The sequence below is a fragment of the Archocentrus centrarchus genome, chromosome 12, assembly GCF_007364275.1.
Source record: "Archocentrus centrarchus isolate MPI-CPG fArcCen1 chromosome 12, fArcCen1, whole genome shotgun sequence".
Lineage (NCBI taxonomy): Eukaryota > Metazoa > Chordata > Actinopteri > Cichliformes > Cichlidae > Archocentrus > Archocentrus centrarchus.
The window spans coordinates 25,399,176-25,413,190 of NC_044357.1; the positions used below are offsets into that span (position 1 = coordinate 25,399,176).

The 14,015-nt window shown below is 44.2% G+C and overlaps 2 protein-coding genes across 2 annotated transcripts in view; both read right to left on the reverse strand.

Moving 5' to 3' along the window:
* LOC115789469 (leukemia inhibitory factor receptor-like) overlaps positions 1–11,898 on the reverse strand; it is a 36,604-nt gene extending 24,706 nt beyond the window's left edge. The window contains exon 1 of the mRNA XM_030742901.1: positions 11,810–11,898. The gene's annotated coding sequence lies outside the window, so the exon portion shown is untranslated. The remainder of the gene's footprint in view (positions 1–11,809) is intronic.
* Positions 171–11,858, reverse strand: LOC115789468 (leukemia inhibitory factor receptor-like). The gene is made up of 17 exons (XM_030742899.1): positions 11,642–11,858; positions 9,282–9,433; positions 9,039–9,189; positions 8,678–8,947; positions 6,609–6,735; positions 6,181–6,317; positions 5,954–6,099; positions 5,399–5,552; positions 5,254–5,315; positions 4,761–4,983; positions 3,971–4,156; positions 3,781–3,882; positions 3,539–3,694; positions 2,769–2,897; positions 2,585–2,678; positions 2,435–2,501; positions 171–2,163 (listed from the first exon to the last, which is right to left on the reverse strand). The coding sequence occupies exons 1-17, from the start codon at positions 11,703–11,705 to the stop codon at positions 1,720–1,722; spliced, it is 2,664 nt and encodes an 887-aa protein (XP_030598759.1). The 5' UTR covers positions 11,706–11,858; the 3' UTR covers positions 171–1,719.
* Positions 11,899–14,015: the final 2,117 nt, after the last annotated feature.

The following is a 14,015-nucleotide window of genomic DNA, read 5'->3' on the forward strand; positions in this document are numbered from 1 at the left end:
AGTGTACTTGTATACTTTGCACTGCTGACATGTGACAGCTCACTCTCATCACTAATGCAGCGCTGGCTCCCCCCTAGTGTTCTCTATTCCTGCAGATATCAACAGCACATGTTCTTTGCTGTCAGTTGGATCTTTTACTCTACAAAGCACACGAAACACAGTAAAACTTTGTTTTATTGGTTTACAGTGTTGAATCAAAGGTAATTTCATGGTTCTTATAAACACAGATCAGCAGAAAAGACCTCTCAGTAGCTGAAAGACAATCTTCACATTTTCCAATAGGGTAGGACAAACATGACAAACATTAACAATCAGCCAGTCGGTTCTGCAGTCTTCTCACTGCTGTCCAATACCCGTTAGGTCCAACATGCTCAGAGCAGCTTCTGTGGTGATGGTGACACACCAGCACTAAAGTGAAAATGCAAAAAGCGTGTGCAGCGCTTGTGTAGACTTTGCTGTCAGCTCTGCAGAGTCAGCACAGGAGAATTAATCCAGCTTTAGAGGGGCTTCCCTCAAAGGTCTGAGTGGATAAATTCTCTTTATTTACGCTGCTGGCTGTTAACTGATCAAAAAACAAACAAAATCAACAACAAACAAACATTTAGAGTGTCCTAGAGATCAGTCAGCGCCCCCTGGTAACCTCAGGTCACTAGGGACAAATGTGTATTCACTGGCTGATTGGCAAGAGGTTGCCAGAGGTCACTGGGTCATTGGGTCAGGGTGCTGTGGCACTCATACAATTGAAAATATATTAAAGTCAGGAATGTTTGAACCCACAACCTCCCTGCTGCGAGGTGACAGTGTTACCAGCACCACTGTAACGCCACGCTGCTGATGTACAAAACAGATACAGAGATCATTACATGCTTTTAATTTAACCTAAACAAGGAAACGATAAACTGCATCAAGCAAAAACACTGGGGGGCACTCACGAGTTCCACACCGGTTACCTTTGACTGCAGGGAGCTGTACAAGAACAGGGAGCAGGCTCATATTGGGCACATAAACACTATAAGCAGGGTTATGCAAACTTTGGCCAAGTCAGGCAACCTCGTGTTCAGCGCAGTGTTTACTGCTCTCTCTGTGAAAGGACCTTAAGAGTTTTGAGGGGAGTTATTTCCCATCAGTGCACGCCTTCAAACAAACTGATTTAAATGGAGGGAAAATGACCCATAAAAGACATTCCTATTGGTGCATCCATCACCGGCACTTACCACACACAAAGAGAAGAAAGATAAACAGAATTTATGCAACAATGTTTCTATGGTCCTCAGAATTCTGTTGGGTGGAGCAGGAAGTGTTTTAGCTATTATGAGAAAGCATGAAGACACACAGATTACACAACCATCAGACAGCTGAATTATTTATGACTATAAGTATCACTTCTATAGAGACTGCATGTGCATGCATTAGTAATCATCCCCTCGTCTAATAACATCCACCAGCTCCCTGGTTGGGCAGTGAAACAGCTAGGGTTATGGGTAAGGTGTGAACGTAGGAGCATCCAAGTAGAGAAGCTTTAAAGCCAAAACGTACGTTTGAAAGGAAACATCTTTTATTTATTTATTTATTTTTTTGCCAGTTTGGCGTGTGACTAAATCAAAAACCATCCCTAACCCCAGCTGGGCCGCTGATGTCCTGGTGGATGAACTTAATGAACTATGCAGTAGTTAACGAAAGTACCTGTGTAAGCTGTAGAGGTGTTCGCACAGACAGCAGCTATGTGGACCTTTTCTGTGGTAACAAAATGTACGTGGACACGCAGGAAATGGGACTGTCTGGTTCCTCCTCAGTTGAGCTCTCTGTGGGACTCTGAGGCTGGTATCCACTGATGCTTCTGAGTATAGGTACCCCTTCCTGGATTTCAGGCCCCGATCCACAGTTCTGGTCCTCATCCTGCACTATCATGTTATATGAAGGGTTAGGAAATACACCATTGATTGGAGAAGATGGCGGGCCTGTGGTGGGTAAAACGAGGCATGGCAGAGAGTTCTTCAGAGACTGGTTGTAGTAACCTTTGGGAGTCTGAGAGCAGGTAAAAGGCATGTAGTCCTGGCCTCCAGGAGGCTCCAGTGGTCTGATTTTATCCTGCAGCTCAGGAACAGCCGTGGCCTCGCTGCAGTGAGGCTGATTTAAGTGAAGATGACGAATAGTGCGCTCATCCTGACAAACAGGAAATGATGTCACATTCACAGGAAAGATATCTGGGTGCACTGAGTTTATGATAATGCACTACAAGAAAACCAATAAATAACTCAACAGTACAACAGTGTGGTGTATAGATGGAGTATTAGCTGGTCAATGCTGCAACATATGAAACACTGCAGTTCCTCGAATAGCTCTCAGACTCCATACATTTGACTCACTGTTAATATGCCCAACATATAAAACTCTGTACTGATGCAGAAACAGGGACTGACTGATGACAACTTACCGGTGATGTCAGCCACTTGTCGGACAGCACTGGCTTTGGGATCGGAGGATAGACTTTGTGTTTGATGCTGTTGGGTGAAAGAATGCATCAACATAAATGCCAGGCAAAGATTTGGAAACAAAAGAGAGAAAGTAAATGTGCATTGCTTACCACGCCCAGTGTTTGTAGCAGAGGATGGTGATGGTGGACAGAACAATAAAAACTGCTACCAGGGATATCAAGATCAGCATGATCAAATTGTCAGCTGGTGACAACAATGAGCCGGGATGAGTAAATCAAATCGTTGACAGTCTTACTGAAGAAAATATTCTGTAAGGGGAAAGAAGCAACCTACCTGAGGGATTCAAGGTGATGCTGGTGGATGAATTGCCACTAAGTCCAAATGCTGTTTGAGCCGTCAGCGTGAAGTTGTACGTACTGATGTTCAGGTTCTTTGCAGTCAGTCTGGTGGCTTCAGGATTCTCTACATCGAGACAGAGCGAACGCCGTTATTCCAAAATAAACTCATCTTTACGATCATCAAGCAACACTGGGAGCTAACTGATTCAGACTGAAGTGAATCGTTCTGTGTAGAGAAACAAAATCGGGACTTTGTAGGAAAAGGACTTAAGTGTGATTAAGTCTTTTTTGTGTTAAATTTGTAAACAAAGTTTGAAAAATGCTTCAGTTTAAACCTCAAAACTGAAATTTGGTGTCTCAGAATGGTGACATCATTTTCAGACTTTTTTTCACCAATTTCATTTAGTTTGTATTGATTTAAACTTATCATTTTAAATTTTATCTGATCACAGCCATATTTTGCTAAAATCTACTAAGACACAAAAAAGGCCACTTGTATTTTTTACACTTGCACCAATAGGGGGCATTATTTCCATTTCCATATACACTTTCATTTCCCACTCAAACTAATCCTGAAGCATCACTGAGAGATAAAGATGATGGGAAGATGCTGGATGAGTTTTAAATTGATCCCAATGAAAGTTCATGCTGAGGCTCCTCGACAGGCCATCGTATGGCAGGAAGAAGACTAAAAACGGACCAAGCTTCAGCTAAGAGAGCAACTGAGATGGTCCATCGCTCTCAGAGTACACCTTCACACCGTACCTGTGCTCATGTTAAAAATGCTCCCGCTGTCGTAGTAGTAGAGAACATATCCTTGGATGGCAGCGGTCTGCTTTTCCAGAGGTATGGGGTCCCAGGATACCTCAACATCCGAGACCTTCTGTTTGACCTTCAGTTTAAACAGCTTGCCCTCAATTTCTGCACAGATGTGACACACATGAAACACAATGCTGAAAGATATGGCACCATCACATTATGTGAGAAATCTATTAATTCAGTCTTACTGGTCTCTCTGATGTAGCCCTCTCTTCTGTGGAGCAGCATCGGCGCTCCCTCGGTGCAGGCAGAGATGGACAGCAGGTACCTCAGTCCATCTTTAAAGTTCTCTGGAATAGCAAAAGGAGCTGCGCTGAAACAGAAGCAAATGGGATCTGCATATGTGCGACAGTTCTGTAGGCAGAGATGAGGACATACCTGAAAGTATTCTGGCATTAGTCCTATTAGGAGGCACTTTCAGCCACTCCACGGTGCAATCGCCGAAGGCTGGACACCAGTCCACGATGTAGCCGCAGGTAGCATCAGGACTGTGAGACCAGGACAGGGTGAAGCCACCATTGCTGCCATTGATCCAAGAGGTGTTCACCTTGGGTTTATCTGAAACTAAGACTCCTTAAAGTTAGATTTTACTACACACTCCACTGTGACCTCGTCCATTAGTCTGTGGCCTCCTGTTTCGAAGACCTGATGCAATCGTTTTGTTTGTCTTGCTCTCAGGACTTCCAGTTTCACAGGGATCACTCACAAACTCATCCAGAATGAATGGAGCTGTAGAATAACTAAATTCTCCCAGAAATGTTCTTGTTTTTGATAGAAGGCATCAGATCAATGAATGCACTTAAACCTTTAGATTTTTTACAGGCTTGATTGTAGTTAAAGACCTTCCTGTGAATGTTAGAGCCTTGTCACTCACAGGGTAGGTCTGCCCTAAATCATACCCTGCTTTGTTGTGTTTTTTGACTCTAACGCAACCATAATTTACAAATTAAACATCATCTTTTATTCATTAAGACCTTTAAACACCCAGAAGATATGGCCAAATATCTATAATCCTATTGATCCCAATGATTTGTGAATGAAAAGTGGTTTTCTAAATTCTGCCTTTGTGGGGACAGCTCTTTGCTCAGAGGCGTCAGAGAGGTCTCAGAGAAAATCGAACCTTAGTGGGGGTGGACTCATCTATAATGTGGGGTCTCTGTCTTCATACCTGGATTGCGGCGAGGAACGGTGATGGTCGACGGGAGGGAGCTGCCGTTTATGTTCCTAGCTGTGACCATGATGGTGTAGTCCTCACTGGGGTCCAGCTGGAGCGCAAGACTGTAATTGCTGCTGGGCACTTCAGTTTTGTTTGGTTGATTTTTCTCTTTGGTCTTTGCCCAGGCTACTTCGTAGCCCAAGATGTCTCCATGGCTCTGATTGGCCAGTGGCTTCTGTGGAGACGTAACATCAAGACTTTAGTTTACCAGGAACGGTGCAACTAGGGAAACAGTGATATCACTTTCTAACTGTAATTGCTTCTTTATAGCTCAGTTATAAGTAAACATCAACTCGTAGGGCTAAAAAATGAAACCAACATGGAAGCACCAAAAGCTGCAGTTCCTCTAGTGACCACTTGAGGCTGCCTCCAAAAGGGAGTCAGTCCCCCATCGTTTACAAACCCTGACCTTATAAAAGCTCTGTAAAGGGCAGCTTGGGCTCACCTTCCAGGTGATCACAGTCCGGTCATCCTTCACCTTCATCCACACATCGAGAGCATCTGGAACTGTGATGGAAACGGACAGAAATAACATCTGTCTCAGTTTTGTGTAAAAGTCTGTTTGCTTTTTAAAATAAATAAATACTTACCATCACGCTTTGTGCGGATTGTGACACTTGGACTCCAATCCCCCCATTTCCAGAAATGCTGTGCTGTTCCACATCGGACCCTCACGTTATAGTCCCAGAAAGGTCTCAAGCTGTTGATAACTGCAGCCGTGAGGCCGACTCCAAAGTTTTCAGTCTGGAAACACCACAAGGACAAGAATTATGCAAGCTGAGTTCAGTGAAGACTTTTACTTTGAAAAGCTGATGCTTCTGTTAGGATTGGGGGGCAGGCTGGAGTTTGTTTCCTCTCCCAGCTGTTTGGAGTGGCTTCATCTAGTCAGTGAATTTAGGGAGAAGTGTGTCAAGTAAGCTCCCCTTCCTTCCCCGTACTGCTCCCCTCAGCATCAGTGCTGCAGCTGGCCCTGTTTCCTAACATGGATTCTCCCTGCAGATCATCTCCACTCGCCTCCTGTAAACCCTCTTCACAAAAGCATTACCTTTTCTTTCCACTTTCCTCTTTAAATAAGCCTTTTGCACTCCTTGGTCTCCCCTACGATGATTCATAACAGCCTCAGCTTCCTTTTTTAATCTACTCACTGTGGCATTAGCTTCTCGATCTCTGACGTCTACTTGGCATGTGAGGTTGAGGTGACTGTACTTCTGCACGGTCCAGCTCCATTTCAGGCTGAGGTTTCTGGCATTCACAGTCGAAGCCACCACGTCCTGTGGAGCGAGCATGTGTACTGAAACGAGAGACCACAACAATCAGCTGATTTTAAGGATTAAAAAGAATGATTTTACACTAATCTTTTCCTCAGCAGTACCTCTTCTGGTCAAGTCTGCCGTGTCATGGAGCTCCAACTTCCCCAGCGGATTTTCTACAGTTAAGGTCCAGTTCCTCTCACCAGCCTCCACCGGCAGTTTTTGTGAGCATTTACCTGATTTAACATCATTGCATAGCCTAAAATGTAAAAACAAAATATATATTTCACACAAAGTAAACACAGGTCAGCAGGACTGCACATCCAGAATGGACGCAAAGAAAGGCACTACATTTCTCATTATGTCTTTACACATAAAACCTTAGAACTGACGGTGGGTGTGCTTAGTTTTTACCATGACTGTAGTTGTGAGCAGTACTCAGATTACATCTTATTTATTTACTTATTTCTAAGGCTCGCGTCCTGGGAGCCTTTCTTTGCTCCCATACTGGAGCTGACGGTTGTATCGGGGTGTTTGGGTTCAATCTCACCTTCCTTCTAGATGATATTTTCGAGCTATTAAAGGAAGTTCGCCTGTTTTCTTTCCAACATTCCACACACAGTCGATGGAGTCCAGATCCCGGGTTTCACACTGAAGATCACTTTCTCTAGGGGGGTCTAAATTTATGGCAAATGCCGAGAAACAAACAGAAGCACCAGCATTTATTTACTAGATACATGTGACAAAAACATTTCAAGTGTTCCAGTGCTGTGAAAAAGTGTCTGCCCCTACCTGATTCCTTATTTTTGTTGCATATGTGTCACACATAAATGTGATCAGCAAATCAGTTTTAATATTACACAAAGATAATCCGAGTAGACACAAAATGCACTTTTTAGATAATGTCATTTATTTAAGGCATAAGAAGCTGTTCAGACCTACCAGACTAACCACAGGCCTGATTACTGCAGACTTGCTGACTGAGGAAATCACTTAAACAGAGTCTGTCTTACAAAGTAAAGCAGACTAAAAGATCTCAAAAAAGCAGCCCAATCATACCAAGAAACTCAAAAACAGCTGAGGAACAAAGTCTCTGACATCTATCAGTCTGAAAGGGTTACAGAGCATTTCTAAGGCTTCAGGACTCCACAGAACCACGGAGAGAGCCGTTATCCACACAGGGAGAAAACCCGGAACAGTGGGAACCTTCCCAAAATGACTCCAAGAGCTCATCGATGGCTCATCCAGGAAGTCACAGAAGAACCCAGAACAACGTCTGAAGAACTGCAGGCCTCACTTGGTTCAGCTAAGGTCAGAGTTCATGATTGAACAATCAGAAAGAGACTGGGCAAAATCCATTGGAGAAAGCCACTGCTGACCAACAAGAACACAAAGGCTCGTCTCACATCTGCCAACAAACATCTGGATGATCCCTGAGAATATTCTGTGTACTGAGTTTTATCCTGGTTTTGCAGTTTGGATTTTCAGGTCTTACTTTAGTTATTCGAGCCCTGTTCAGTTATGTTTGGATTCTCCGCTGTTCCCCATGTCCTCCTGATCCTCCTGATCAGTCTGAGTTCCTCTGTCGGGTTTGTTCTCTGCGTCTTCCTCCTATCTCCCGTTGTGTGTGTGTTTTCACTTCCCGAGTTTCTGTTTCCTCGTTTTCACACTTCCTGTTTTATTTTGACAGTCTCCTGTTCCGTGTGTGGTGTTTAGTTTTGCTTCCTTTGTGTGATTAGTGTAATTCTGTTCACCTGCTCTCCCCGGATGTTTCCACTCTCCCCTCGTTTGTGTGCGTTTTCCCTTGTTCTTTGTCGCGTTCTCGTCAATGTTGCCCCAAAGCTGTGTGAGTCCTCCTGTGATTTCCCCTCTTGTCTCCTGGGCGTAGAGTTGCTGTCTCCAGCTCCACCTAGACTCGGGATTTTGTATTTAGTTTCTCATGTTTTGGAAACTTGCAAACAAAGGCTGCTACATTAAAGCTGCTTTTTCAGTTCAGTTGTGTCTCCTGCGTCCTGCCTGGGACATCACACCAACAGTCAGACGTGGTGCTGGGAGTGTGATGTCTGGGCTGCTATAACTGTTGGAACCATCAATTCTGCTCTCTAGCAGGAAATCCTGAAGGAGAACTTCCGGCCATCAGTTTGTGACATGAAGCTCAAGAGCACTCGGGTTATCCAGCAGGACAACGATCACCAGCAGGTCCACCTCGACTGGCTCACAAGAACCAAATGAAGGTTTTGGAGTGGCTGAGTCAAAGCGTGGCCTTAAATCAGATTGAGATGCTTTGACCTTAAACAGGCCGTTCATGCTGGAAATCCCTCCAATAAGGCTGGATTCAAACAGCTCTGCAAAGACCAGTGGGACAAAGTTCCTCCACAGTGATGAGAGAGACTCACTGCCAGCTCTCCCCCAACGCTTCACTGCAGTTCTTTCAGTTCTTAAAGAGCTGAGCAGCTTTGTTCCCTTTAATAAATGAAACCATCATTTAAAAACTGCATTTTATATTTACTCGGGTTATCTTTGTTTGATCTGAAACATGCAAATGTGACAAATATGCAAAAAACTAAGACATCAGGAAGGTGGCAAAGACTTTTTCACAGCTCTGTGCTTCAAACTTACAGCCGGCGTGGAAACAGACTCCACTGCTGTTTCCTGTTGTTGTATTACATATTACATCGCTCCAGTTTTCTGATTCTTGGTCCAGATGCACAGTCAGGGTGTGCACATGTTCACTGATCTTTTTAGTGTTTATAATGGTGCCTTCATACCGCTTTAGATACATTCTACTGAAACTTTTCCCCTTTGGCACAATGCAGCAGAAGGTCACTGTGCTGTTCACTTCACGTATTTGGTCCTCTGGAAAAATTCTGATATCCTGTTCTTGTATCCCTGCAATTGTACAATTATAAGACAAAATAAGCACGACTGTAGAATGCATAAGAGTGATGAAAATATACAATGATTTGAGCTAAATATTAACCAGGAAGAGTCTTCTGCATCCATGGGCTCGATTGGTTGTTGTATTGGGACCTGAGCCGGACTGAATGGGAAGCGCACTGCAGCGGCAAATAGGAAGTCCATTTCCAGGAATGAGTCGATCCCATCTGTGCAGGTGTCACAGCAACTTCATCCTACAACATTTTCAGGAACAAATCAGAGGAACAGTTTTATTGTTTGGAGGCTCCAGGCGTGAGGATCATAGTTACCCATAACGAGCTCTCACCGTGTGTTCAGGTTTGTCTGCTACGAGAACCTCCAGCTCGTACACGAGCCCGTCTCGTACCTCAGAGCACGAAGGGCCATCGCCCCACGTCAGCAGCAGTGTCTGATCGTCGCTGCTGAGGGTCACGTTCTGAGGTCCACAACGCAAAACCCCTGAAAGAAGTGACCACAGGACAATTTTAAAATGGTAAAATAGGTTTTCTCAAAAGCTCGACCGCAGAGGTTTGATGATCTTAGCGCTGTTACGTCTGATGGCAGTAACACTGAAAAACGCCTACAAATGTCTGGGTTTATGGATAGATGAGCTTCCCTTTAGTGCACACAGTGCTAATCTGTTTAGGAAGCTCAAAGTAAAGACGGGGTTCTAGAAATCAATCTTGCTTTTCTGCTTATTCTAATAAAAACAGCTGTGTTTTTGCCTGTGACTGGTTTTGGTGATGGGCTGTAAATGCATACTAGCTCTGCAGAGTCTTGATTCAGTGCACCAGCACTCTTTAAGATTTGGTGGGTTGGCCATCGCTGACCATTCGAAGAAAACAGCACTGGGATGTTTTCCTTTAAAAAGCCATTTTATATAAACTTCCACTTGACCTCTGAACCCTTCTCTGTCTCAGTACCAACAGTTACCAACTACGTTCCTCTGAATGGCTGCTTTTTGATGTACCGAGAGTTTGGAGAGATCTCTGGAAAACAGCCTGTTGTGCATCCTTGAAGATGGAATAATTTAGGCAAAGACCTGAATCCAAACATGCTTCTATCTGCCAGTGAATTTAAATGCATAATAAGAAATGCAGTGAAGGAGACCTGTTATTAACATTTCCAGGTCCAAACACTCCTTCATTTCCCCAAATCAATCAAACACCGAGGCCCCACTGAGAGCTAAACCGGTCCTAAGTCCTACAACTCCAGTGAGGCTGGTCTCCCAGGTGTTAAAGCCCTCAGAAAAACCCTCATGCACACAGACCTGTGAATGCTCTGTACACCTGTATAGCACTGAGTGCAGTATTTGAACTGCGTGTCATGTTGTGTTGAGCTGTGCGTTGCACTCTGAGGTGGAAAATAGTGGTGCCAAAAACTGCAGTTCCTCTAATGTCCACTTGAGGCTTTTTTCAAAAGTGAATCAATCCTTGGAGTTCAGTTCAATTCAGTTTCATTTATATAACGACAAATCACAACAGCAGCAGCCCTACGGACAAGCACTTGATGACAGTGGGAAGGAAACCAAAAAATCCAAACCTGCTAACTAATAATAATCAGCAGGTATCTGTGTCTATGTGGAGCATCCATGCAGTTTGCTAAGTAAGCCCCACCCTCTTTGGTCACTTGTTGTTCCAAAAAAATCCAACATGGCGGGGGCCAAAATGCTGACACTGCAGCTTCAAAATGCCAAACGCCTGCATTTACAGGCACCATGGTGGCTTCTCCACACCAGCTCGCTGCGTGGGCTTCAGAGGGCACAGGAAGAGTCAAAACCAGTTCACTAACTGGAAGTTTGAGAGTTCTGCTCTATTTTTACACAGTGACTGGGGAGAAAGGAGTGAGGAAGCACTTAAGACCTTATGCAAGAGAAGATGGGGAATTAGCAGCTGATTGTCTGCATTAGGTATGAAGATAAAAAGCAAGATTAAAAAATAATGGGATGTTTGAGCAATGCAGTTAATTGATCTGTGATTTTTCAGCCATCACAGCTGTAAGAGCAAAGACCACAACCACTGTGATGATGTGCCGCTGGTCATCGACAGCTTGGTGTTTTAGAGCCGAAGGACCATCTTTGTGTGCTAATTAGTGCTAAATAATGCACTGATAAAATCCTAGAATTTCACTCCTCAAAGCTGAAGCAGACTTCATGGACTCTGTTAATACACTTCACTGCACAGGAAGCTGTTATTTGTCAGATATTTGCATTAAAAATGCTCCAAAACCCACAAACAGCACAAAAAGGGTCCACAAGTCCACACAAAAACCACAGCAGTCAGGTCTGCACCCATCTGCCAGCAGATAATAATGCAACCTGTGTGTGTGTGTGTGTGTGTGTGTATATTTATATTCAGCCTGGGTGATGCTCACTGAACACGGGTACAAAGTCACCATGATCGGTAGCTCATTTCTGTCAAATTAACTAAATTATCCTGTTTATTTGACAGAAAGGGGACTAAACTGAAGTGTGTTTGGTTTTCAAAATCAAAGACACTTGTCGTCCACGTCTTTGAAGCACCTGGAAATGAGCGTCTATGACCTCCACCACTGCGTGCTGATGGATCTTAGGCTCGCTGACATGCACCGATTATGGTTTCTTTACCAAGAACATCAGATATGTTTTATACCTGCAGACTATCTCAGGTGAGAGGGTGACACACTCACCGTTTTCTTCTCCATCTTGTGTACTTATCCTGAAGAGTGAGAGCAGTAACAACCATGTGATCATGATAATCCTCCTGCGTAGGACAGTTTATTCCTTCGTGAACTCAGCCGAGCGCTGCAGCAGCCGTGCTGAGAAGCATCCACTCAGAGTGGGTGAAAGTCGGATTCCTTCTTTGGTGGAAACAGGAAGATTTTCACGAGGAGGTTCAGGGTTTATCTGAAGCCTCTGATGGCAAACAAACAAACAGAAGGAAAAAGTGTCAGTGTCAGGTTACTCCCTGAAGCTGCCCTCCCTCCTCACACACACACTTTGAAACTCCATGTGAGTTCATGATTGTGAAATCCATGTGGACGCCAGTGCAGGAAATGGAGCCGATGTGTTCTCGTAAATGTGACTCACAGGAGCCAGATCAGACATGCCTCACTCACTCACTCTGAGGCTTTTTCATACTTGGAACTGACTTATTAGAAAAACATCAGTTGTGAGAAAATCAGCCTTTCAGAGCAGAGCCAGGAAGTGATGTTACTTAAAGCACTCCAAACTAAACCACTGAAAGAGAAGCAGAGGCCGAGGATGGGTCTGTCACACGCACAGTTGGACACAGTGAAATGTATTTTGTACCTGCAGCCAATAGTAAGTAGCAAGAATATAAAAATGAGAATAAATATGTAAATCAAGATAAAATATATAAATATGCAGGTTAAAAATGTAACATTCTAGTCATTGTATTTACACAGGGGTATGTTATTGCAGCTGTGTCAGTAAGTGTGTGGTATGATGTAGTCCAAGTCAAAGAGAGCAGAATCATTTACACATAATGTGCAGTTCAGGGCTCAGAGTTACTGCATCGTCTGTATGAATAGCTTTCAGCCCACCCTGAACTCTCAGGCAGCTTTCTGTGCAGCAGGGTGTGAGGACACAAACGCAGACACACAGGTGGAGACGGGGATGAACTTAAAGCAGCCGTTTACCTGGCTGAAACCCCCACACCCCCACACCGCATTACTGAGGCGGTGTGGGGGTTTCAGCCGTTTACCTGGCTGAAACCCCCACACCGCCTCAGTAATGCTGAGGTCCGAGCTGTGGGGAGGCATTCTCCAGCACCACCGGCTGAAATGCAGCCCAAACCATGACGGAGCCTCCACCATGTTTCACAGGTGTTTGTGGACCCTGTTGGACCTCTGCTGACCTCCTCTCTGCAGACTGATGATGATTTGAACCAAAAATATTAAGGCCCCATTTCCAGTGGAAAGAGTCGTGTAAATGGGGCCTAAATGTGGATCCATCAGACCTGCTGACACTGATGTTCAGTTCTTGTGTAATGTGGCAGACCTCAGCCTTTCCTCCCAGCTTCCTTCCTTCGTGCATCCTGACAGCTGCTCTTCCACTCAGACCGTTTCTGATGAGGCTTCAGTAAACAGCAGATGATTAGCTGAAGGGTTTTTCCTATTTCATAAGAACATGACTCTCACATACGGTTAATCTGCTGGAGACGAGTTTTTAGGCCTGCCACAACATGCTGAGAGACGTTTTCAGCTAAAAGCACCTTGTTGGTATTTAATGCTTCTTTAAACTGTTATTGGCATTTTTCATAGATTTGACAAAAAAAATGGGAACACACGGTGTGTTTTTGTGACAGGCTGCGGCAGTTTAAAGTTGGTTCTTTGCTGAGTTGTCAGAGTCAGTTTTAACAAACAAACAAAACATGAACAAAAACTGGACTGAAACTGAGTGAAAAAGCAGCCGATGTCCAAAGAAAAGCTTTTTAAAGCTTTCAGAGCTGAAGAGCTGTTGATCAGGACCGTGTGACCATTTGTTGCCGTGCATACCAACTATGACATTAACACCGTCCCCTAAACATTTATGCTGGTGTTGCTGCATCTTCATAATCAGTGATGGTTTAGGACCATCCAGGCCTTGTGCAGAACATCTTGTCTCTGGAGCTCCTGCATGGATTTGTTACTAAATGCACAGTAAAAACTGACCCAGTCTTACAGCTGGTCTCTGTAACTCCACCCCCACCACGCTCAGCAGCGGTTGTGACGTCACACTTGGCGCACACCAGTGTTTGCAAAGGTAATAACTCAGCTGCTGATGATTCAGAATGTGGTCCAAAACGTGGCTCCATTGTTTATATACAGTCTTTGGTCTAAACTACGTCTGCATATTTTTAAATAAATATTTTATGCATTCATAAATCAGCAGATGTCTGTCTAAGACACACACACACACACACACGCACAAGTGTGAAATTTCCATGAGTTTACTACTCTGAGTCAAAGCATTGTGTTTCTTTCTTATTAAGACTGCAGTTATTGACGTTCACCGGCTGCTCTGAGCTCTGCAAGAGAACTGATTCAAACTCAAACACTT